This window comes from Tenrec ecaudatus, chromosome 13 (assembly GCF_050624435.1).
Source record: "Tenrec ecaudatus isolate mTenEca1 chromosome 13, mTenEca1.hap1, whole genome shotgun sequence".
In the NCBI taxonomy this organism is placed as follows: Eukaryota; Metazoa; Chordata; class Mammalia; order Afrosoricida; family Tenrecidae; genus Tenrec; species Tenrec ecaudatus.
The window spans coordinates 106,202,317-106,227,580 of NC_134542.1; the positions used below are offsets into that span (position 1 = coordinate 106,202,317).

A 25,264-nucleotide genomic window follows, 5' to 3' on the forward strand; every position below is an offset into this window, starting at 1 on the left:
GTATGGATTGTGATAAGAGTTGTATGAGCCCCCAATAAAATGATGTTTTAAAATATCAAATTTATATTAAAAAACCCCCAAACAGGCTGTCCCTCCCACTACAGCCTGGAGGAACTCCCTGACATGATCTTCAGATACCCATTGACTCAGAACAGAAACTCTGTAGGAGCTCCCTCTCCACTATGTAGCGGCCTGGTCCATCCAATGATAATACCAGTGAGTCGTGTACTCCTTAGAACAGTCAATTCTACCAGATCAAAAGGCAGCACGTGCCCCCAAACGCAGTGAGATGGCAGGGGGGACAGGGAAACGGGACGGACAGACTCAGGGAACCCTGAGAAATAGGATCAGGGTTGACAGGTTATAGAAATGGCAACCAATGCCAGGAGACGACTGGTGAATTATAGCATGGAAAACATGTTCAACACAAAGCACAACAGAATGCTTTTGAAAACATTGGTCCACAGAGTGAAACATAGACCACGCGCGCTCTGTGGAGCCAGCTTTCTGCTTCAAAGAACCTGGATCAAGGGTGCCAAGCAAGTGAGCAGGAGGCGTGGCTGCGAACGCTGGGACTCTCGTAGGGATGCTTCCTGGACTAGAGCCACCACGAGACAGTCTTCTAGTCACAGCGGGATGCAGCGTTCCAGTGGGCTCATTATCTCCTCCGCACACGGACTGGCAGTGCTCCGGAGGCCTCTGGCTCTCACGAGTGAAAGCTTTAAGTCTAAAAGCTTAAGGCCACTTCAGCTGCTCAAAACTCACTCAGAGGAATGCCCGACTCACCAAAAGATAAACTCATTCAAAGTATTCATCACTCTTATTTATTTATAAATACATCATCTCTTTTAAAATATTAAATAAAACTTTCTGATAAGTGCAACAAGCACTTCAGCTTTGCATAATGGGGTTTTCCAGTTTGGTTTCTTCCAAATTATTTAAACATTTTCTTTTAAAGTTTAACTTATCTATTTCTTTTGCCATTTCATCAGTAGGATACCCGTTTAAGTTTATTAATTCTTCCAGTTAATTATAAAATTTATGGCAATTAATACTAAATAGAAGACTTTAAATAATTAATGATATTTCTCCATAAGTTTTAGTTGTTTGGCTTGTGTAGAAGCATTTTCTTTTAAGTTTAAGCCATAACTTAACACTCATTGCCATTGAGTTGATTCTGACTCATGGTGATTCTATGACCCCCCCAACCCATGGTCTTTTAAAAAATTTTTATTGAAGGGCCATTTTATTGGGGCTCTTACAACTCTTATTACAATCCATACATCAATTGTATCAGTCATATTTATACATATGTTGCCATCATTCTTCTTTAGACATTTACTTTCTATTGAGTCCTTGGTATCAGCTCCTCTTCCCCCACCCCTACTCTTGTGACCCCTTGATCAGTTATAAATCATTATTTTTTTCATATCTCACACCAACAGCTGTCTCCCTTCCACCCATGCTTTCTGTTGTTCTTCCTCCTGGAGGGCTGTGTGGTTATGAGTCGATCAGTTCAATTGGTTCTCTTTTCCTCCCCTCCTATCCCTATCTTTCCCCTACCCTTCTGGTATCGCTACTCCCATTCCTGTTCCTGGCTTCTGTGTTTGTGAGCGTTTATCTCTTATCTATGCCCGTGAACATGTTCCAGTCCAGTCCAGAGCAGGAAGCAGCACTGGGGTCATGACAGTGGGGGGTGAGGAAGCCTCAAGGCACCAGAGGAGTATTGTGTGATCCATTGGTGCTCCACTGCCCTGCCTTGATCTTTTTCATAGCCTCCCATTGATAGAGAAGGGGATTCAAACTGTAACACAGTTTGGGATCTTGTCTGCTAAGATTTAGTTTGACTTAAGAGACCCAGGATGTAACACCCCCCTCTCAAGAGAAAAGATTCCATTTAAAACTGTTAATTATTCAAGTCCTGGGCCTGTTGAAAAACCTGTTAATCATTCCATGATGCTCTTAATTGAGGAAAAGGGAAGTGGGGCCATTTAGATAATCAATGGAGTCTAAAGTCTTTAGGGTTCTGGGTGTGACAGCCCCTGGAGTAATGATGTTATCAGGGATAGACTGATACTTCCTTGGGGAAATGTAAATTCATTCCTGTGAACCTTGCTCCCATGAGTCCTCTGATCACTGTGAAAACCTAATTACCTCCTGGACTATCAAAAAGCCTGCTTCTTGTCACATAGCTTAAGATACACCACTTGATGGATTGGGCCTGAATTCGGAAGCAACTCAAAAGTAGAAATGATTTCCTTCTGCCAGTTCTTGCAGGTATAAATTTAGAGTTTCCCCTTTCCACCTGGTCTGCTTTGGGCTGCAGTGGGAGGCTGCCGCCATACAGCATGATGCATACAGAAGTTGGACCATGTACCGTGGACTGCCAAAGGAACAAACAAATCTGTCTCAAAAGCGGTACAGCCAGAATCCTCCTTGAAAGCAAGGATGGCGAGACTTCATTTCACATTCGTTGGACTTATTATCATGAGAGACCAGTCCCTGGTAAAGTAACAGAAGAAGACCTCAGACAAGCGGCACGGACGCGGTAGCCGCAACAATGGGCTCAAAGGCAAGAACAATTGTGAGGACGGTGGCGGGCCGGCAGTGTTTCCTTCAGTTGTACAGAAGGTCACTATGAGTCGGAACTGGCGGCACCAGCTGCTCCAGCTGCAACCCTCTGGGACAGGGTGGCACTGCCACTGTGGGTTTCTGAGTAGAAAGCCTCATCTTTCTCCCACAGAGCAGTTTTGGTTTTAAGCTGTTATGTTACCAGCATACCTCTTTTTGTTTTCTTACTTTTATTGGGGGCTCTTACATCTCTTATCACAATCCATACATTCATCCAGTGTGTCAAGCACATCTGCACATATGCCGCCATCATCATTTTCAAAGCATTCTCTTCCCACTTGAGGCCCTGAAATGAGCTCCCATTTCTTCCCTCTCCCTCCCCCGCCTGCCCTCCCTCACAAACCCTTGATCAGTTATAGATTATTATTTTTATATTTTACATAGTCCTCCGTCATCCCTCACCAACTTTTCCTCCATTATTCGTCCCCCTGGGAGGGGGTTATAAGTTGATCCTTGTGATCGATTCCTCCTTTATCCCCCCACCCTCCCCTAGTTCTCCTGGTCTCTCTACTCTCCTTGCTGGCCCTGAGGGGTTTATCTATCCTGGATTCCCTGTGTTGCGGGCTCTTATCTGTAGCAGTGTACATGTTCTGGTCTAATACCAGGATACATCTTTAAACCACCAGGTAAAATTTTTCCTTTTATAAAAGATTCATTACTCTTAAATTTATTTATTTATTTATTTTGACCAAAACATTTAATTAACAAAAAATATTAGGCGAGCAGAGGAAACAATAACACCAATAAAAAGAAATGAGAAGTGAGAGTCAGGGTAGAAAACCTGCACAGGCCTTGGCCTACATTTATTTTTTACATTATCAGCCAAACAAACCTGAGATACTTTATAGAAGAGGAGAATGTGAAATGAGAGAAAGGAAAGTTGTGTCAACAGACATACTAATACATGGATGCACGCTTCATGTTTATGCTTCACAGCTGAGTGGCACATCTATAGGCTCATTTCTAATTCATCCTGCGCGAGAGGGGATAAGAACCCTGCAGGGGTTCCAGAGCAGAGCAAGTTCCTGGGCGTGAGACAGAGCTCTGCACTGAGAAGAGTCATCATAGGGCCGTGTAAGGAATGTGTCCTTAACACTACTTCTGCAGAAAGCAAAGCCCGGCCTTCCTAAAGCCACTCCATGGGGCAGCTCCATGAAAGTTAGTGGGTTCATGACTAGAAACGGTTAGGTGGGTAGCTCAGGGACAGGGGGGTGGTCCCTCCCATGCCTGCAAAGGCCCCCATGGAGGAGGATGGAAAGAAATCAGGCAACCATTGAACAGCTAGGAAGACCCCAAACTGAGCGTGCACAGACGCAAGCCCCCTGGGCTCAGGCAAAACCAATATCTTGGACACACCCACCTTAGGTACATCACACAGCCAATGGGGTTGGACAATGCCATCAACGACACCTCCCCAGGGAGAGGTTTGAACTCTCCTGGCTGTGGGAAGGTCTCTCTCTGTTACCCTGATCCTGGTCAGCGGCAGGTGGAGGTTTAGGGTCTCCCCGCCACCCCCATGGGTGCATAGGTGCCCGCTCCAGGCCTACTCGGGGTCCACAGCCTTTTGTCCCATAGCCTCTTGGCCTCCATGCTCTCAGCCTCTAGGGCTCTTGGGCTTCTGGCTTCCAACGCCCGCCCCCTGCCCGCCCCCCATGGTTTCACATGTGTGGGTGCTTTTTTTCATGTGGTTGTTTATGCCCAGTTGTGAACCCTTGCATGGCTTCCGTGCAGCCTGGCATGCTTTCCAGAAATAGTGTGTACTCTTTGAGACTGCAGACCCTGACACTTGTCTTGTCCTTCATAAAAATTCACTTGGGTCACACAGTGTGCTTTGATGTGAATTCTTTCAGCATGTGAAGCAAAGAACCCGAGGTATGATTCGCCTGAGGCGTTCCAGCCTTAAGTCTCCCAGAAGCTGCCGGGTGGTGTCCGCAGGCCGCCTTGTGTGCGAGCCGGACCCCAAATAGCCAGATGTGCTGGAGGGTTGGCCCATGTTGGAGCCCTGCTAAAGCCAAGACACTAAAGCCAGCTCCACACTTTGCATTTTATCAGATCTTGCTTAAGGAGCTGAATGACGGATGGCCAACTCAGTGACAAGGTGGTGTGAGAGAGTAGCCATAGGAATCCCAACCCTTGGAAGGTAGAATCCAATGAACAAGATGTAAGCATAAGAACCTATCAAGGGGAATTCAGATGGCTGTTTGGAACAGCAGTGACAGCCACTCTGAGGTGGGAATCCCCATTCTGCAGAAGAGAGAGCAAGCCCAGGCCAATGGAAGCTGGCTCAGGCCAGGCGGTATGACTCCAGAGTCATAGTTACTTCTTACCATGAGGACTTCTTTTTAAAGGAAACCAACCTGCCCAAATCCTTTTTCACTTTCTTGATTCTTACCAGCGTGTGAATAATTTTCAGATAATACATTCATGCACATGAAATAGAGCAAGGAATAAGAAATGGGTGCTAAGCATTTCTACCTAATTTGTTAAATAAATGCATGTTTGACCTCTTAAAAAGAAAAAGAACCCGAGGTATAACCCACTCCAAAACCTAAGAAATCTACACAATACAAGTAATTCTCTTGTTAGAAAGTAGGTACACAATAAGCTAAGATGAGCGATGAGATGATTCTTCCCAAACTGTAGCACTCTGGTGTTTGAAAAACTAGGGGTAGGACTCACTGAATTAGACATTAAAATACTGCGCATAACTCAGGTACAGCTGTGAATTAACTATAAGATGAGGGTCTGAGGGAACATTTTCCCCTAGATTCTTTATCAGTTCCCATTACTGGATATCACAGCATTGGTAATAATGTCTACTGAAATGAACATAACTTTCTATTTAAACAAACAAACAAGGCCCAGTGGCCAATCCTAATGTTTCATTTCACCAAGCACATCAATGGGGCTGTTCGTCATATAAATACTTCAATTAATCATTAACATGCAGTACCTTCAAAATGGATCGATGGAAGAACAAAGCGAGGAGCTGAATAAGGTCGTAAAGGACATAGCCTTCCTTTTTCTCCACTCCGATGATATTTGGTGGGTGGTAAGGTTTGTCTTTGTTCACTTCCACATTCTTGTTCCAGGGAAAGAACCCAAATTGGAAGAAATATTTGATCACAATTGCCACCTAAATACAAAGGGGAAAAAAAGGATTACGATTTTAGTAGCTTTTATATATGAGAAACAGAAAAATAAGCACATTTAAATGATGTCATTTCTGTTTTGAAAATGGGAATGAAAATGCCCTTGCAGAACAATTTCATGATCCTTCTCACTCGCTGTTTGCTTTGCAACCAAGGCAGCGCACTCTCACACGGGGATGCACTCCACCGCTCAAGGGGGAGATCAACCAAGGCATTGCACTCTCACACGGGATGCACTCCACCGCTCAAGGGGGAGCTCAACCAAGACAGTGCACTCTCACATGGGGGGGCACTCCACCGCTCAAGGGGGAGATCAATCAAGGCATTGCACTCTCACACGGGGATGCACTCCACCGCTCAAGGGGGAGATCAACCAAGGCAGCGCACTCTCACACGGGGATGCACTCCACCGCTCAAGGGGGAGATCAATCAAGGCATTGCACTCTCACACGGGATGCACTCCACCGCTCAAGGGGGAGCTCAACCAAGACAGTGCACTCTCACATGGGGGGGCACTCCACTGCTCAAGGGGGAGCTCAACCAAGGCATTGCACTCTCACACGGGATGCACTCCACCATTCAAGGGGGAGCACAACCAAGGCATTGTACTCTCACACATAGGGGGGGGGTGATGGTGGGGGGAATGCACTCCACCGCTCAAGGGGGAACTCAACGAAGGCAGTGTACTCTCACACAGGGTGCAGTGTACTCTTACACAGGGTGCGCTCCACCGCTTCAAGAGAGTGCTCAACCAAGGCAGTTACTCTCAAGGAAGGGGGGGGTGCACGGTTATGGAGGAGTTGACAACTTTACACTGATGCAGTTTGGTATTTACATAATTGTTCATAGATGAAAAGATGGTAATTAGGACAGACTTGAACAGGAATATGCATGTCCTTATGTGATGTTTTAATTCATCATCATTATGAACATCTAGCGGCGTTTTCATGTATATAATTTTCATTTTCCACCATATCCTTTTCTCCCTATGTTGTGATTCACTGAACGGTCTCAAGAAGAAAAGGAAATAAACCCCCAAATTGCCTGTTGTGTTCACCATGCATTCCGGGAATGCTTGCCGTGGTGGGTTATGCTGATATGAGAGGCAGCGGGAACATTTATGAGTTTCATTTGTACATAGCCCCTCATGTATACCTGAGATGGAGTTAACTGGAAAATATGTAATTGACCAATAAAAATATTTTTCAGAACATCCTCTTGATGTAGATTCTCATTTTAATGTCTCACTCGCTTTTTATTACAGCAATCTCTTCAAAGAACAGGCTATCAAACTGACCCCCTCCCTAGACGTATGGGCCACAGAGGACAACACTAGACTTACAGGTGGGGAGGGGCCGGCCTGCCATGTCCACATGGAAGCAGACCAAGAAGGAAAAAGAGAGAGGGACGGTCTAGACTCCCTATCAACAGACCAAGGCTGGAGGCTGATGTCCCTGCATGGAGCTGCTAAGACACAGAGAGGCCTGTAGAACTGACAACAGCTCAAGACATGATGTCCCAGGAGCACCCTGTGACAGAGGACAATTCTGGGCACACGTGGTGGTGAGTGAGTCCAGTCTGATCCGTCCCCCTCCCTGCCCCCTGCAGTGGGCGAACCAAGAAGGGAACAGAACAGAACAGCAATGGGAGCAAGGAAAAGACACAAAGCCCCTGAAGAGTCCCCAAAATAGACTTCAGGCTAGGAGGGGCCGCTCCCGGGACTCCCCCAGGACCAGTGAGGGGACAGTCATAAAGGTCAGAGGACAGTATGTGATCATGAGGAATCAAGACCCAAAACAAAACAAAACAAAGAACCATATTGCTGTGAATGAGGCGGAGGGCAGAGTGGAGACCCACAGATCATCTGCAGACAACTGGACATCCCCTTTCACAGGGTCACAGGAAGAGATGAGCCAGTCAGGGTGCAATATAGCACCGATGAAACACATGACTTTCCTCTAGTTCTTTAATGTCCCCCCCCCCCAACTATCACGACTCCAATTCTAACCAACAAAACTGGCTAGACCAGAGCATATACACTGGTACAAATAAGAGCACACGACACAAAAAATCCAGGACAGATAAATCCTTCAGGACCAATAAGGAGAATAGTAATACCAGGAGGGTAAGGGAAAGTGAGGGGAGTAAGGGAAAACCGATCAGAATGACTGACATATAACCCTCTACCTGGGAGACAGACAACAGAAAAATGGGTGAAGGGAGGCAGCAGTCAGTGTAAGACATGAAAAATTTTTTTTATAAACTATCAAGGATTCATGAAGGAGAGGGTGAGGGGAGGAAAAAATGAGGAGCTGATACCAAGGCTCAAGAAGAAAGAAAATATTTTGAAAATGATGACGGTAGCATATGTACAAATATGCTTGATGCAATGGATATATGTATGTCTTATGATAAGAAGTGTAAAAGCTCCCAATAAAATGGTTTTTTAAGAAAAAAGGTCAGCAGATGTATGTTTTTTGGTTTTTGTTTTCCTTTTTCAATCTTTCCTTTTTGTTTGGTCTCTGTTATTGTTGGGTTGCCTACTTACATAAGATAGACATGGGAAGCAAGTTCAAGGAGAAAGCAAGGAACCGATGGTACCAGAGGGACTGGGGGAAAAGGATGTTGGGGAAGGGACCAGTAAGAAAACAATGCCACAGACAGGAAACAACTCTGCTCATGCCCTCCCTCAATGCAAGAACACTTTGCTCTAACAACCTGGCATTCTGTGATGCTCACCCTCCTGGCACAATCGTCTAGACAAAATGGGTGCATAAGCAAATGTGGTGAAGAACACAGATGGTGCCTAGCTATCAAAAGATATAGCATCTGGGTCTTGAAGACTTGAAGTTAAACAAGTGGCCATCTAGCAGAGAAGCAACAAGCCCACATGGAAGAAGCACATCAGCTTGTGGGATCATAAGGTGTCACTTGGACCCAGGTAACAGGCATCAGAAGACTCCAAACAAACAAACAAGCAAAAACATGGTGTTGAGAGCAAAGGGGGTCTGAGCAGAGACCCAAAACCCATCTGTAGACAATGGAACATCCCCTCACAGAGGGGTCACGGGGAAGGGATGAGTCAATCAGGATGCAGTAAAATATGGTTGAAACACATAATACTCCTTTGGTTCCTTGAGGTTTCTTGACCTCCCACTATCATGACCCTACGATTACCTTTCACTGTGGGCTAGGCCGGAGCATGTGCACAGGTACGAAAAGACATAAGAGCTTAGGACACATGGAATTCAGGAACAGGAATGGGAGTAGCGATACCAGGAGGGCAGGGTGAAGGTGAAGGTGAGGAGAGGAGGGGAGGGCAGGGGAACTGATCAAAATGATCGACATATAACCGCACCTCCCACCCCCAAGGGGACGAACAAAGAAATCATGGTGGAAGGGAGACAAAGGTTGGTGTAAGATGTGAAAATAATAATAATAATAATTTATAATTTATCAAGGGACCACAAGGGTTGGGGGGAGGAAGATGAGCTGACACCAATGGCTCAATAGAAAATAAATGTCTACAAAATGATGGCAACATATATACAGATGTGGGTGATGCAACTGATGTATGAATTGTTCCAAGAGCTGTGAGAGCCCTCAATGAAATGTTTTTTAAAAAGAACAGGCTCTCTTTTCTATCTATACTACCTTATCTCCCTCAGTTGCTCTTCACCTCTGTTCCTCTTCTTGGCTAATCACATCTACTAGAACCTTGACCTCCCTCCCCTTCCAACTAGCCTCAGTCAGCACCTGAAATTCCTGCTGTCCACCTACTTGGCTGCCACGCAATCACCATGGCTTCACTCCAGACCCTATTAGCTTTGGTTCTTAATTATAATGGTTTTCCTACTGTCTGTATGACTCCACTTTATGGCCTTTATTATCTTCATATAATTCCAAGATGGTCAAGCCATACCCTGGTCAAATTGTTCACCATTACCTAATCTCTTTCAATATGTCATAGCCCCTTTATGTTACTCTCCACTCACCTGCCACAGTAATCCACCTGCACTGCATGCCGTGTGCTAGTTCTCTCATGCCTGTTCTTCTGATTCTTTGCAAAGGCTACTTCCAGTGACTGGAGGTCCCTTTGATTTCTTTTCCTGGAAGGTGTTACGCAACCCTGAAGACTCGGTTCTACATCTCTTCCAGGAGGGTTTGCCATAATAAGCTATCCTCCCTTGTCTCCCCAGGGTTGATGTGATGCAGCACAAATATTACTCAGTGCAAACCCCTCAGGTAGGTCTATGCCACCCTGAAGGTTGAGCATTTGTTTACACCAGACTGACTTATCACATAACTCTGAGCCACTAAAAAACAGGACATTTTTCTTTTTAAAGTGATTTTTACATTCTCGTATCTGACATGGTTCTTGATTTTCATCAGATAGTCAAAAATGTAGCATGAATTAATATCATCTAACTTACTCCTCAGTGTGACAGATGTTGAGAACCCAAAGTTAACTTAACCATAGATATTATATTTTAAGGCAAAAGCTATATAAATAGTTCTTTTATTGCAGTACTTCTTCTCTCATTGAAAAAAATAAAATGAAACATAAAAATTGGGATCTGCTCGTCTGTGTCACACAGAGGTGTTAGAAAGCGGTACACTTCCCGAAATTGGTAGTCATTGTGTTTGTGATCAGAAAGTGAGGTTAAAGAAACATTCTTTTGGCAAGGCTGTGGTAGGCAGGTTAGTCAAAGCTATTGATCCATTGTTGAATCTGTATCTCTGATTTTCATTCTGTAAACAGTGATCAATACTGTGAACTGAAGACTTTGGAGATTTAATATAGATCTTCATTTTAAGTTTATTTATTAGCCTAGCCCATTTCTAGGCTCAACTACACATCCTTTATGAATAGTATCTTTAAATAATCAATTACACTGCCACTAGAAGTGACAGCTTTTCCTTAAAAATCCGAAAAAGGAGCTTGCGTTAGCAGCACATACGAGACAGAGATTATTGGCAAGGATCCTCAGCCAGGATGACATTCAAATTCATGGAGCAGTCCATGCTTTCCTTTATTATTTTCTTTTTGTTTTTATTGCTTCTGATATGTTTCCCAGTTTATGAAGCCCAGAAGGACTGGATACGTAGAGACAGTAACTGGTGCACTGGCTTATTGGGGATGAAGGGAGAGGCGGGAGGGTTGAGGGGAATTGAGGAACAAATTATGAATGTGGGAGGGAGCACTGGAACTGATTGTGATGATGTACGTACAGCTCTTTTTAAAAGCAAAATAAAATAGACTGTAAAAAAAAAGTCAAGTGAGAAATTTAGCTGTTTTACTAGCCTACAAGTAAAAAGTGCATTAGGATCCCAGACCCAAAGTCCACTGAGCCATGTTTTTATTTCTAATGTGGTGGTTGTCATGGAAATGGGTGCTCTCCTCTCTTGCAGGGCAGGAGGGAAGGCTGCCAGTAACACTTGGCCAGGTGCCACCTGCTCCCTCACACGTGGAACAAATGGGCTGGCAGTTCTCCCTTTCCGTCATTCAGAGTTTGAATGGGAGCTCATCCATAATTTGATGAATGAAAACTTGTCTTATGGGTTTCAATATGGAAAATATTTAGGTCACATCACACTATATTCAAAGTGCTTGACTGTACTGTACTATTTCACTCTGTGTAGATGACCTGAACTCCTCCAGACGACAGGAACCATGCTTGATTCTGAATGAGAGTTTTGCTATTTTTGCGGTCAATACTAGCTGTCTGTCAAAAACATACTCAGCACTCCCCAGTGAAGTATGGTGAGCCAATGGTTCAATCTCAGTAAACCTATTTCCCTATCTGTTAAGTGGAAATGCCATTAGCACATATTTTACCCAGGGTTAAGTGTGAAATGATACACTTAACTCTTGGTCATAATCGATTGCCGTTTTAAGACTATCCACCCAACTATTGTTCTTTGTCAATATTCCCAGCAAATACTGTGCGATTCTGTGGGGGCAGTTGCCAAAATAATGAAAAGAGGGATTCGTCGAACCATACCTCTGTGTAGACAATGGCCATCATCCAGAACCGCCTGCTGGGCCTAGGGACTGATAGCATGGCCCACAGGAAGATCAGGATGGGGAGGACGAGGGTGATCATGGAGGCCGAGACCATGTGGTTGAGGATGATGACAAAATAGCACACCATTTCTGAGCGGGCCACAAGAGTGTTGTACATGGCATAAAAAAGCAGCAGGAAGCGTGGCTGGCCAACATAGAACTTTTCTGACTCTTCCAGCTCATCATCCCGAAACATCCTGTGAACATAAACCAAACAATGATACACTTGTCTAATTTCTCCAAGTGACTGACTTCCACTTTCATGCTCCGTTCGGCTGTGGCCCCCCCACTACATGTTCTCTGCGGTCTCTATTGCTCCTGGCGACCCCTGTGGCCCCAAGCATTCCTAACATCAGACTTTATTAGAGAAATAAGCGTCAGCTAAGTAGCTGAGAGCTTTTCTTAGTTAAATCATGAAATTGCATGAGTACTAAAGCATGTATCTATCTATCTGTTTGCGATAAATGCCTTTCATGTACTTTCACTGTCGTGGAATTGATGCCGACTCATAGTTTCCCTATAGGACAGGTTAGAACTATCTCTGTGCATTTATGAGATTGTAGCTCTTTTTGGGAGCAGAAAGTCTCGCCTTTCTCCCTTGGAGCACCCGGTGGTCTCGAAGCGATGACCTTTTGGGAAGCAGCTCAATGTGTAACCACCATGCCATGCCCACGTAAGCTTTTTTCACATGAAAATTTTTTTATATATGCAAAATTGTAGTCCCCCTTAAAATGATTATTTCTCAATACAGTGTTAGTCTGTTCACTGAGGAGTCCCTGGATAGTTCAAGTGGTTTGTGTGCTTGGCTGTTAATCAGAAGGTTGCTGGTTCTAGACCCCATCTGAAAAGTCAGTGACTGAAAACCTTACAGAAGAAAGTTTTATCCTGGCACACAGGGGCACAGCACACATTGGAATTAACTCAGTAGCCACTGGTTTTTCTGCTTACTGGATTCTTACTTGTTTAGAAGCAGTTCACTGGCTGTCAGCTCATGCGTCAAGGGAGGTAAGATGCTCAACTCCAATTTGTCAGTGCGACTGTCATCCGGGCTGACCACCATGTGGTTTTTGCCTGTGGAGTCCTCCTGCGAGCCAAAAGAGAGGCGCTCAAAGCTGACAGCCTTGCTGTAGGAGGGTGGCACTTCCACTTCCCCGTCCATGGTGGAGTACTGTGGCAACTCAGCATCCGGGGTGAGGTGGACCTCCTCACCCCCCACCCCGTCCTCAGCGTTGTACTCGTCATCCACGTCCGCGAGGTCAGGCGCCAGTCCCACCACCTCCTCTTCTTGCTCTGCCTCTACCTCCTCAATGGTCTCTGTGGTCCCCTGGCGGGAGTACAGCATGGTGCACTGGGTGGGCTCACTGTTGAGGCAAGAGCAGGACACAGAATCCTTGTCTCAACCTTGAGAGTACCGTACATACTTTCACGCTGTGATGAGACCTCAGGAGAACTTCCCAATAAAGACACAGGTCATGTGTAATGTGGAATCCTCTATTGTTTTTCTGCATCCCATCTGCTTTACTCCTTCAGTATATTCATTACCTACTGCTCTGCAGAAAATGCAAATAGCTGTCTCTTAATAAAAAAGGGGGTAGAACTTTAAACCAGAGCAAGCCATGTGGTTCACAAGGAGCCTAACCCACCTACGGACAGTTGTTAAAAAGCTTAAAGTCAAGATTAACAGGAGGTCCAGTGTTAATTTCCAGATCAAGACATACATATTAGCACATAGCTCTACATGCACACAAATATATGTTTACATCTATCTACATGTCCATGTTAACATATACATAAAGCCCATATGGATGAGACTCATGGCCAGTTTTGTGTTGCCCTCTCTGCCCCAAAGGCATTCTACTGTCAGTTCTACACAACAGACCTGATTGGGTCCATCAAGGGAGATTGGCACAGAGGAATGATAAAACCTCACCTATACTACATCACTGCATGCATACCTGAAAATGCAGCACCTCGTAAGCATTTGAGCCTTCTGCCTGTTTTATTTTTCATCCTCTTTCTTATCATTGGGTGATTATTACACTTATTTAAATTTTCACCGTCTCTCCAAATGTCAACCATTTACCACAAGATGGTGTCGCTAACCCATGGAAAAGTTCACCATTCTCCTTTAACCTAGTGTGGCTCTCCTGACCCTTCTCCTTTTAATTGCTTGTCCCTCTCTCCTCCCCACTGACCTCTCAGAATGGACAACTGCTCCCTCTACTCAAGGTACCTCAACTGATTTCCTTTTGTGCTAATTTCCAGAAACGCCTCTCTTCTTATCTCCACATCCTACTCCTTTTCTCTGGCATCTTTCATCTTCTTCATGAATTTTTCTCTTTCCCAACTTTGCCTGCCAGGTCCTACAGGGGACTTTACCAATGAAACTAGACTCGCCACCACAGTGAAGGGTCACGACATGCGTTGAGTACAGAACCCCAAAAGGAGAGGGAACAAAACTGATCAAGAGATTTGGGATCTGGTGGGTGGAGATGCCTGCAGCCTGTTAGGCTCTTACAGACAGCCTATGCCACCAGGGTGACATAGAACATATGCCACAAGAGTAGCGTATCTGATCAGATAGCGTGTATAAAGTTTGAAGATTCTCAGGTGTACTGTTGCATGCATTTTTCTTGTCACAGATACCAATGTAGACATGTCAGTGAACGAATGTGTGGCAAAGCCCTTCACGGTATCCTGTGATGCTAAATAGTCCAGGGCTTTTGATCTTGAATGTGCACATGACCCAGATGTTCCAGGAATGCCAGACCAATTTGGAGTTTTACTGAAACTTATCTCAATTAGACATAACATCCTAGGATGGCTGTGAAACTCACCTATCAACTTAGGTACCTTTAAGGTCTCTGGAGCCGACTTCACACCATATCTAATTTACAGTATGATTGTAGCCAAGTGTGAACATACCCAACCTTGAGCAGTTGAGGGTATTTTCAGGGCTCAACAGAGCACATCCTGCTGAAGAAGTCTCAAACAACAAGGCATCCCTACCGACACCAGGCACTATGCATGGCAACGATGGATTAAGACAGGTAGCTACTGGTAGAAGGAGGCGGCCCTATCTGATCTGACACTGTAAGCACTCAAAATGGAGTTGGTTTAGAATTGGGCCATTTTGATGGCAGAAGAAGCAGAATGGGCATGCATGTTCGCTAAGTTTCAGGTGACTGAATATTGTGTTTTTGGCTGTATGCAAACAACTTCATCTCTAAATGATTATTTGGAATGAGCAACAATTTTATCGCTTAGAGATTTCTTGTTTCCCCCCAAAGAACAAGTTATATGTTCTACAAGGGTGATGTAGTCTTCTGCATAATTTTCTTTCCAAAAGCCAATTGTAAAATATTTCCCAACGTTTGCATTAGTTATGCACATAAATATGGACCAGCTATTTCTCATATCAAGTAAAGCTGCCTGCATCTGTCAAGTGATTTTCTACTGCAAATATCTGTTGATAGGAGCAGGAGAAAAAGCATCCTCCCTTTCTAGACAGATCTCCCCTTTGAGGGCTGCCTACATCAGGTTTAATTGAAGAGAGAGCATGGTTATTTCCTGGGAAATGGAAAGTGTGAAATAATTAAAAACGGAGGACAATATTAGTAATAGAGATTTTCAGAAATTCCTAACAGACAAAAACTAAGAAGCGGTTAATTGAATACGATACTTTCCTGAGGACTATGTGAAGTCTCAGGAAAGGTGTTGGTTGTGCTTTTGTTATGCATGCGAATTCTTAAAATCATAATAAAAAATAACAGACACCACAAGAACACATGTTTGCAACGCTAGTGGGGGAAGTGGATAATATAACGAACCAAAGCATGCACAAGGTCAGCACCTGGATGCTAAACTGCCACTGTCAGCTGATGAGGAGGACACATCCAAGCTGAGCATTTTACGGAGCCTAGGTCGAGCCCGCTCACTGGTTTTAGGAACGGTTTCTGGTCCGTCTAAATCATCAAGGGTGGACTGCCGTGAGAACAGCATGGTTGCTTCAGTGTAGCCGCTAGCAGCGCAAACAATTACAGAGACACAGTGTTAAGTGGATTCAAGTCACACATGGATTAATTGACAAACATATGGCCATGCAGCAAACCACACACAACACCAACACGAATGATAGTGACCATCACAACAGAGGTCAAAGAGAGGAAGGACCTGTTTGGCATGATAAGAAAACCCAAGATTATTGAATTAAACCCCCCACACCCACATATTGGTTCATGATAAATTATAAAATGCCACTCTCTTTGGGACAAAGAAAGAAAATAATTACAAGTCCCAAACTTTCTCTTATGCATTAGGATTTACATAATGATAATTTTTAAAAAAGATTTTCAAAAAAGAAAAGATATAGATTTTATTTGGAGCTCGCAATCCAGAGCTCATTTAAGAGCATTTTGTAACAAGGTGATCTAAGCAGCAATATCTGCTCATGTGATGATCTGAATGTAAGATTTCTTTGTCTTTCTTTCTTAAAAAAAAATCTATCTTCAAAATGAGAGAGAGCAGCTCAGGAATGATCATGACAAAATGAAGGTTCCACCGTTTTCTGAGGGATATTTAGTTAAGCCAAACTAGATGCCTTACATATAAGCGATGATGATCCATCATCTCTCAACTGATACAAACTGGTATGAACCAACATCAAAATAAAAATAAAACAAAGTGCTACAAAGAAAACAACAAAAACTAGCCATGGCAGGACTGGTTTTCATTTTGTCTGTTAACTTTTCATTTGGGCTTATGTTTCTTCTGGAGCATCTTAGTATTTTGAGAAGATGATGTTGGGGACTGGGCCTGCTGACTAAAGGCCTCATCTGGTATCGACCCGGCAACCACTGGGGAGAGAATGATGGCAGGTTCAAGAAGGAGGTGCTACTGGGGGAGGAGAGAAAATGAGCAAGTAAGAGTTTTGACAGTTTAGACGGGGAGCTGAAATATGAAGAGGTGCAATCAGCTCCGCAGAGCTATAGGAGAGACGACAGGATGACGTGCCTGCTGACACAGGTGTGCACACCCTTCAGGGCTTGGGATAGGCTGAGATGGCAGGTTGTTGGCATGCACTGTGTGGCCAACCTGCCCTACTCGCTGCAGTCAGTCTGAGAGGCTGTGAGGACAGAAAGCCATCCAGGATGTACTTTCCCTTCGGAGCTGGGGCGGAGGGATGCTGCGTCCTCCTTTGTGGAAGTGGTTAAAGAGCGTTTCAGCCTCAAGGTCAAATAGTACCAACCATGAAGGGCAGTTGGTGGAGCCATCCTGCTGTGTGACGCTATGTGGCCAAGGGAGGGGGTATATGGTGGGAGTGGGTGGGGAGGAAAAGGGGCTTCTACAAATGCTCTTTAATTAAAAAAAATACATGGACTGAGAACACATGGCCCTTTGGGTGCCATCACATGGTGGGATCGAAGGAGTACAAAATAACAGGATGAATTGCAAGAAATCACTGGCGCAGCACTGTCTTCCATCAGCTGGCTGCTGGGTTTTGAATAAATCAACCCCCTTCGGTGGGTTCAAATGTCATCATTCATCAAATAAGGGACCTTCATATTTTTAGGAAATTGCCAGCTAAAAGCACACTTACTGACTGCGCTAACCCTGGAGTGATGCTCCCCTTAATTTGTGGGTTGAAGTCTAGGTCACATCACCCCATCTTTAAAACCGACACCATCCTAACCATTTGGGGTGATTTGCAGGGTAACCAATTTATCATGCAGGCAGCTTGAAAGGTGAAAGGTGGGGGAGAAGATTTACAGTAAATCTCAGCGAGCAGACCCCTGTGGCTAAGAACATCACCTGGGGCTTAGGGTTGGGACATAGGGCTGCAGTCCCAGGGGTTTTGCAGCACACAGCTGCACAAAGAAGAGAGCGACATGTTTCAAAGGACAATGACTCATCCTTGTCCGTTAATTCTCCTTCAGATATAACTGAACTGTTTCTTGCAGCAATTGAAACTAATTTATTTCCTGGGAATATAAGTAATATCTGAGTTCATACATTTCTTTTTAAGGATGTCATTTTTGGTGTGGATCTGGAAAACATAGTGACTCGGGGGGGGGTGCTTGTACATTTAGAATCTCTTTTTGGGGAGGATTATTGCATTTCCAAATTCCACATGGGTTCCAGTAGGTGCTGGTTTAGGCAAATGAGTAGATATTTGAAGGTTTCTAGAAGCAGAGAAATTAGAAGCATGAAGAGATGGGCAAATGAGGCAGCTTATTTGTTAACTACATGACAGGTCCTGCTGTGTGTTTCTTTTATTTGAATTGAAGAAATAGGTAAACTACACAAAAATGAAGTTTGAAAGTGCTGATTTTCTACTGTTTAATTTATGCCTTAATTGATCACTTAAATATCTCCTCCCTCATGATTTTTGACTCTGGGTGAAGTTGTATGATGGTAACTTGGGTCAGATTTAGAGGCAGTTACTTGATTTTCTTTTAAGTAACTGCCCCTCTCCACCCCCTTCCCAACACCACCACCACCCTACTCACAGGCTGTACAGTTGAGTGCTTACTTAATTTCTTATTCTTACATATAGTCGCTTGTTAAGCGGTAAGAAGTCACTAGCGTAGGGATTATGGACGTTTATTTTATGAAAAATTTGTTTTCAGGGCCCTTTCTATATTCCTTTTGATTTGTTTGATTCCAAGTTTGGTTCTAAAATAGTTTTCTGAGGCCTAGTTCGCATATAATATTCACGAGGCCTTTGACAACCTTGACATTTTGTGTAAAATTTTTGTAAGATGGAAACAGATTTTTAAAAGTGAAAACTTAAAGTATATCAGCATTTCTATGATCCCCCAATTCCCCCATTAAAAAAAATTCGGTAGTTGTTTTTTCATAACTAGGTTATAAAGTGGATGGATTGGGACATGTTTAGATGTCCCAATTATTACATCCATTTACTCCTGTTATTACCCCCAGCTCTGAGCCTCTCCCATTTTCTTGGCAATGTGCACACTTTATTTTGAAAATATGTGCATCCTGTCTCCACTTATTGTTGAAGAATAGACATAATAAAATAAATTGGAATAGGTAACAGCCTGAGGAATGGGGATAAAAATGGACTTCTGGTCTTAGCATTAAAATCAATTAGAGAGAAAATCATTAAGTATAAACATAATGATATGATATGAGAGAGCTTCAAATTTGTGGTGGAAATTCCATTATATTTTAATTCCATTTTTCTTTTTGTATAGAGAGGTGTTACTTCAAGAACACATTGAAGATGATTAGTAGAGTTATAAAAATTGTAAAAATGAAAATAAAATATAAAACCCCTTTAGCTGTAGACTTCAACAAAACCTGTCAAAAGAGAAGACTTAAGCTCCCTTTAAAAAAATGTAGGATGCTGTCAAGAGATACTTTAACAGTCATCAGTTGAATGATAATACCTTTTGATATTAATAATTATTTTGGAAATTAATGATTGACAAATATGTGTAATCTTATTTTATTCTAAGAATTAAGTTAGCTCAAATAGGAAATAAATGCTTGACACCAAATCGCTAAAAGGGCCTGCCTTAAGTATTTCCTAAGTTCACAAAAACATGTAATAGCTGAAATATATCAGCTTCTTTGGAACTTATAAATAAGCAAATTAAATGAAATTATTCTCAAATTAAAGGAATTATAGAATTCTTATTATCCATCAAAGGATCTTGAAATAATTAATTCATAAACAAAAGTGGGTTTTAACCATACTATTTTAGAATTTGAGTTTTTAGCCTATAACAGCTTTCCTCACCAATACATACAAAGCAGCATCATGAGTTTGATATCAGGAAGGTTTTCCACCCTTATTTCATGTTATAACATGTTTAGTATTTGTGAAGAACAATTTTTCCCAAGCCATGAATGCTTTGCTTCAGATATTAAATGTGACTATAAAGCACCTTGGAAACGACTCCACCAGCAGCCAGAATGAGCGTCTTTACCGTCTTTCTCAGTGCCGTGGCCTTGTCCCAAATTCCTTCGCAAAGCACCTACAGGTCCACACTAAGGGGCTTATCTTCTTTTTGTGTCTCTCCCAGAATGCTACTTATGAAGATGCACCTAGCTACTTGAGCCAAGGTAATATAATGTTCCTTCTTCAGATAGGGACCTTTGATTCAGCTTAGAGCTGATCTTGTACAGTTGAAAACTGTGTTGCAAACTAGTCAGTATTTCTGGGATAGGGAATACAAATAACAAAACCAAACAAAAACCAGTTCGGAGAGTTCAAAACAAAACAAAAACCCCAGGAAAGTGGGAAGAGGCGAGGAGAAATACGACCGTCACTCAGTTTCTGGGGGTGGATGCTACGCTACCAGAGTCCCACCCGGGGTCTGGGTTTCTAGACTTTGGATACGTTGTTTCAGGTCTCTGTAACTAGATGGTGTCTTGCATAAAACACGGCCAGTCCTAGGACACACCTCATAGCATTATCAGGTTACAGTGAGGTTACACAGGGAGGGTCTTGATGCCCGCACATGACTGACACCCAGTGACTGGGTCAACACATGTCGATCAGGCTCGTTAAAGTGTAACCTATGGAGGTAGCAGAAGCACGCAGAAACGTCTATTGTGGATCATCCAGAAACAATTCTAAAGGAAAAGACCAGGGGCAGCAGCAAGCAGCGGAAGATTTTAATGTAGAGGCTGGTTTGTGGAACAGTTACTTTTAAAAGCACTGAAGGTGCATTGGCACAAATACCAATTTCGTGGTGGGAGGGCCGTTCTTCAATCTCTCCACTGTGCTGAGGGTTCATACAAGGATTTTAAAGAGACTTTTATTGTTATCCGCTTGATCTGACCCTGCCGCTAAAAAGCCCAAACCAAACGCATTGCCATCGAGTCGATTCTGACCCACAGCGACCCTATAGGACAGGGTAGAACTGCCTGTGTGGGTTTCGGAGACCGTAACTCTTTATGGAAGCCTCATCTTTCTGGTGGTTTTGAACTGCTGACTTTGTGGGTAGTAGCCCAACTCCAAAACACAATGCCATCAGGAGCCCTATAGGCAGACAATATTTATGTTAGGTTGTTTTACCTACAGAGATGGTTTCATTGAGGTGGGATCCATGTGCATTTTTAATTAATGTACAATGCATACCTTGCTTTGATTCTTTCACCTTTGTAAAAGCAAAACTACTGTTTAGAAGGGATATACCTAGAGATACTGTCATGTGACTCTAGACTGTCCAGCCTTTGGGCAGCCTGCAAGCCCGCAGCGTCTCCAGAGGGTTCATCTATGGTGTCCAGGCCAGACTCCCGCGAGAGGTTGATGATGTGGTTCTGGTAGTACATGTGGATGCTCTCCCGGGTCGGAACATTGCCCTGGAGAGGCGGGAAACGAGTCATGAGTCAAGCAGGAGTGTCCACACCACCTGGCGCCCCCAGAGCTCCTTCATGGTTTCACAGAACTCTATGCCCACACCGCTTGAGGAAAGGGCTCAGAAAGCTGGGCACGTTGGGAACTGATGGCACTCATTTCATCAAGGACAAACCAACATTGCAGTTCAGTTGATTCCGCTTCACAGAAACCTAGGGAACCGAGCAGACTGCTCCATCGGGCTTCCAAGGTTCTAAGTCTTTACAGAAGTGAACTGCCAGGCCTTTCTCCGACTGCTCCTTCCCAGAGGACTAAGTCATTCTAAACAAGAAATCACTTCTTTATATGAATATTTTTGTAAAATCATAGTAGCAGTCCCATTAGTGCACTTTTATTTTTTAATAGAATCTTTAACCCATTAAAGGACTACACATATCCTGGTGTTTCCTATGAGAATTTTCTGGTCAGATGTCCTAGACTAACCACCACAAACCTGTACAAGGCACTGGAGGAAGTACGAATGAAGAAGAGGAGCGGGGATTTGATTAAGTTAATCCTTAATATGGGATGGATTTAAAAATGCACTGAACAGCAAATGGGTTATGTTAAGTCAGCCTGGAAAGAAACTATTTTTCTTTCTTACAGCTCGGGATATCTCCTTTTAAGGTCTTTATAAATTGGGAAGAAGCCCAAAGAGTCACGCTAAAAGTGTTACCTTTTTAATTTCTCTGGTCAGCATGCATCTTTCAATTCTCAAAACTGTGGAAATATCAATATGTTCCCTTGAAATGGAGTTAAGCCAGGTCGTGAAACTATCCACTGTTGCCAGAAACAGGACCCAGGTAAATTTCAAAATATTAAATATCCTCTTGATTATGTTATCTGGGAGGAAAGAAACAACCACATGTCAATGGAGCAGGACATCGCCAACATTCTTGTTCTCAGGGGGCTCCTCACATTCCAAAGTGGTGGCTGGGAATGCTGGAGCTCCCTGTGGGTCTTTCTAGAGACAATGATAAGGCAAACACAAACTAGGGGTATGACTTTGACCCTTGATTACAGTATCAGGGAACATTGGCTTATACAGAGATAATTGTTGACTAAGGTAAACATCACATTCACAGATCCTGGTTATTGGTACGAGGATGGAACGAGCTGTATCTCTCCGGCTAACAGGACTCTTAGGTGCTGCTTGCATACACAGGCTTCTCTTCTAAAGCGATGATTATCATTGGGAACGATTCTAGTTATACGGGGATACTTCGATGCTTCTCACTGCAGTTACATTTCAATCAAAGCGCCTTCCAAACTACTTTGTGCAGAACTCAATGCGTACACTGTCTCAATTTTCGAGCATGTCCACACGTAAGGTTTTGATTGGCCTATATATTTTAGGCGGAGATTGCCAGGTGCTGCTTCCTAGTCTGTCTTAATCAGGCACTCTGCTAAAACTTCTCCACCACGGGGGACCCTGCTGGTACGTGAAAGATTAGTGGCGTCATTTGCAGCATCACGGAAACACACACGCCTGAACATTTTGTCCACTGGCAAATATTGTGCAAAAGCGTTCTTGGAATGATGGGAAAGAGGCAATGGCGTGCGTATGGATCTAGAGACATTTGGCCTCATTTGACTGGAAGGACTTTGCTTTAAACCCCTTCGCCCCCCGCAAAGAGGAATCCTGACCCATCACCCACTAAATGGCAATGGAATGGAAGTCAGAAGACATAGCTTCTTCCATGGGCCCTGTCCCCAGTAGTTGTGGAATGTGAGCAAGTCACAAAAGCTGAGGCAGGCCTCCCTTCCAAATAGAAGCAGGCTGGTTCAAGCCCCTTCAGATTCTTCCCCTTGCATTAATTCGACTTACCTCTCATTTACCTCCTTAAAATAAATTATGCTCCTATTCTGATAGCTTCCGTGGTACATCTAGAATCTGCTCCCTAAAATCCTCTTTCAAGGCACACGGAGATATTTATAAACCAACTAGAAGCCAAGATTTAATCCACCAACATGAAAACTAGGTTTCCTGTTAGCAGTCACGTAGCAATGTCAATATAGAGAAGACTCCACGTCTATCATTTTGTCATATTCTACAAACAGTACTTGATAAATTATATTTTCGGCAGCTTTACATACATGCCATCTGGTTCCATGCCCTTTTAAGTTTCTAATAATCTGTACTTGTCTTGAATTTCTTTACCTGGTCCATCCGATTTTTTTTTGATTGGCTCATCCTCTCGGCCTTCCCATTCCACAGGACCTGGCAAGGAGCAATCAATTAAGAAGAGTTAAATTTCTTTTATGTTAAATCTCATGCCAACACTACCCTTTCAGATTAAAAAGAAATTTTTATAATGAAGTACAGGGAATTCTACCTGTCCTAAGATTTTCTAGGGTGACGTTTTAAGAATTCCTATCTTTCAGATGTGACTTTACTTCCTTCCAGAATACCTGTCAGGACCCAGTGGCGGTAGCTCCAAGATCAAGTACAGTCTGCTGCCTGGTTTTAGTTCACAATGATTTTGCATTTTTAAATAACCGATAAAAATCTAAAGATAATAATGTGCTGCACACATGAAAATGATATGAAATGGACATTTTAATGTCTACATATAACATTTAACTGACACATTACACGTGGCTTCTGCTTATTAGCCCAGTGGAGCCATTGCAACAGAGATTCTAGGGCCTGCAAAGTTTAAAATATTTCCTAAAAATGTGGGCCTTGATAAATACCAAGGCATTCAGATTCTGGTATCTTGGCAAAGTGTTACACATTGTAGTTCCTCACTCCCTAATATGGCATCATCAGATTTCATTTTGTTTTCTATTCTCTTACTTGAGACTAAGGATGCCAAATTTAGCAAATAGAAAGCGGGTACTCAGTTAAATCTGAATTTCTGATAAGTACCATTTTTGAAATATATATATTATGCAATATACTCATACTTCAGTTAAAGGATTATCTACTGTTTATCCCAAATCCAATGTTATCAAGTACATTGCATATTGTATGGTAACCCCGCCCAAATGTCACCCATTATCTGATTCCAATCGAGTCATCTCTCCAAATTTATTTTGCAATCTGTTTGCTTCCTATCTGGTTTTCTGTTTCACATCTTGTGTTGAGCAGCTAAACTCACCTTCCGTTCATGTTATGTGTAACCCTGCTTGCTTCTACAAAAAAAAAAAAAAATCCCAAATTCCAAACCCACTGCTGCCCAGTCGATTCCATTTCGTAGCAATCCTATCACTCAGGGCCAGTGAGTCAATCCTGACTTCCCAGGGACCCTATAGGGCAGGATATACTGCCTCACAGGTTTCCACAGTCCTGAGTCTTTATGCGAGCCCACAAGTTTCTCCCGCAGAGCAGTCGATGGGCTCCAATGGTAGACTTTTGTTAGCAATTGAACGCTTTAGCCGCTGTGCCACTAGGGCTCCTAAGGCTCTACTACCGTATTCCCTTTTCCACCAAGCCTCCCTAGAGACTCATTTCTTCCTCTAGCCCCACACAGTATTTTATCTACACCCGTTTCTTAACTTTGTCATCGGGAATTTCCCGCCTATTTTTCTATTTAGGTCTTCCCTACGGATTAAGATAAAAGGCTCTAGAATTAGGCTGTCTGGATGAACTCCAGTTCCACAATTCATTTGCTTAATGACTGTGTGAGCTCGATTCCCTGGGAATCCTTGCTGCATCTGTACAGCAGGAGTAATAAAATACCGTGGAGCTGCTATGGAAATTTAATGAGTTAATATATATAACATACACAACACGTTGTGCACCTAGCAATTCATAAAGGCAGAATCCGTGTGTTTCATCTGTGTGGAAGAGCCATAGAACAGAGACTTTTTGGACCAAGAAGGTACAAACATTTATTTCAGGTCCCAATACTTTAAAGTCATTGCTGACCATTGTCTTTGATTTATAGGAAAACCTCAGTACATTTCCATATAATACAAAGCAATAAAATATTATCAAGGTGACTAAGGGACAAGAATAGCATCTGAATTCCATAGAAAAAGACTCCTGTAATAAATAGGGATGGCTTACCTTCCCGTTTATTTTAAAGCAAACAGAAT

The 25,264-nt window shown here is 43.2% G+C and overlaps 1 protein-coding gene across 1 annotated transcript in view; it reads right to left on the reverse strand.

Annotated features, from left to right (window-relative positions):
* The window catches only part of PIEZO2 (piezo type mechanosensitive ion channel component 2), a 535,104-nt gene that overhangs the window by 44,306 nt on the left and 465,534 nt on the right, over nucleotides 1–25,264 (reverse strand). The window contains exons 34-39 of the mRNA XM_075529992.1: nucleotides 23,382–23,441; nucleotides 21,897–22,063; nucleotides 21,020–21,186; nucleotides 12,810–13,211; nucleotides 11,789–12,047; nucleotides 5,585–5,767 (exon numbers count right to left, since the gene is read on the reverse strand). Of these exons, the coding sequence (XP_075386107.1) occupies nucleotides 5,585–5,767; nucleotides 11,789–12,047; nucleotides 12,810–13,211; nucleotides 21,020–21,186; nucleotides 21,897–22,063; nucleotides 23,382–23,441 (1,238 nt within the window). The remainder of the gene's footprint in view (nucleotides 1–5,584; nucleotides 5,768–11,788; nucleotides 12,048–12,809; nucleotides 13,212–21,019; nucleotides 21,187–21,896; nucleotides 22,064–23,381; nucleotides 23,442–25,264) is intronic.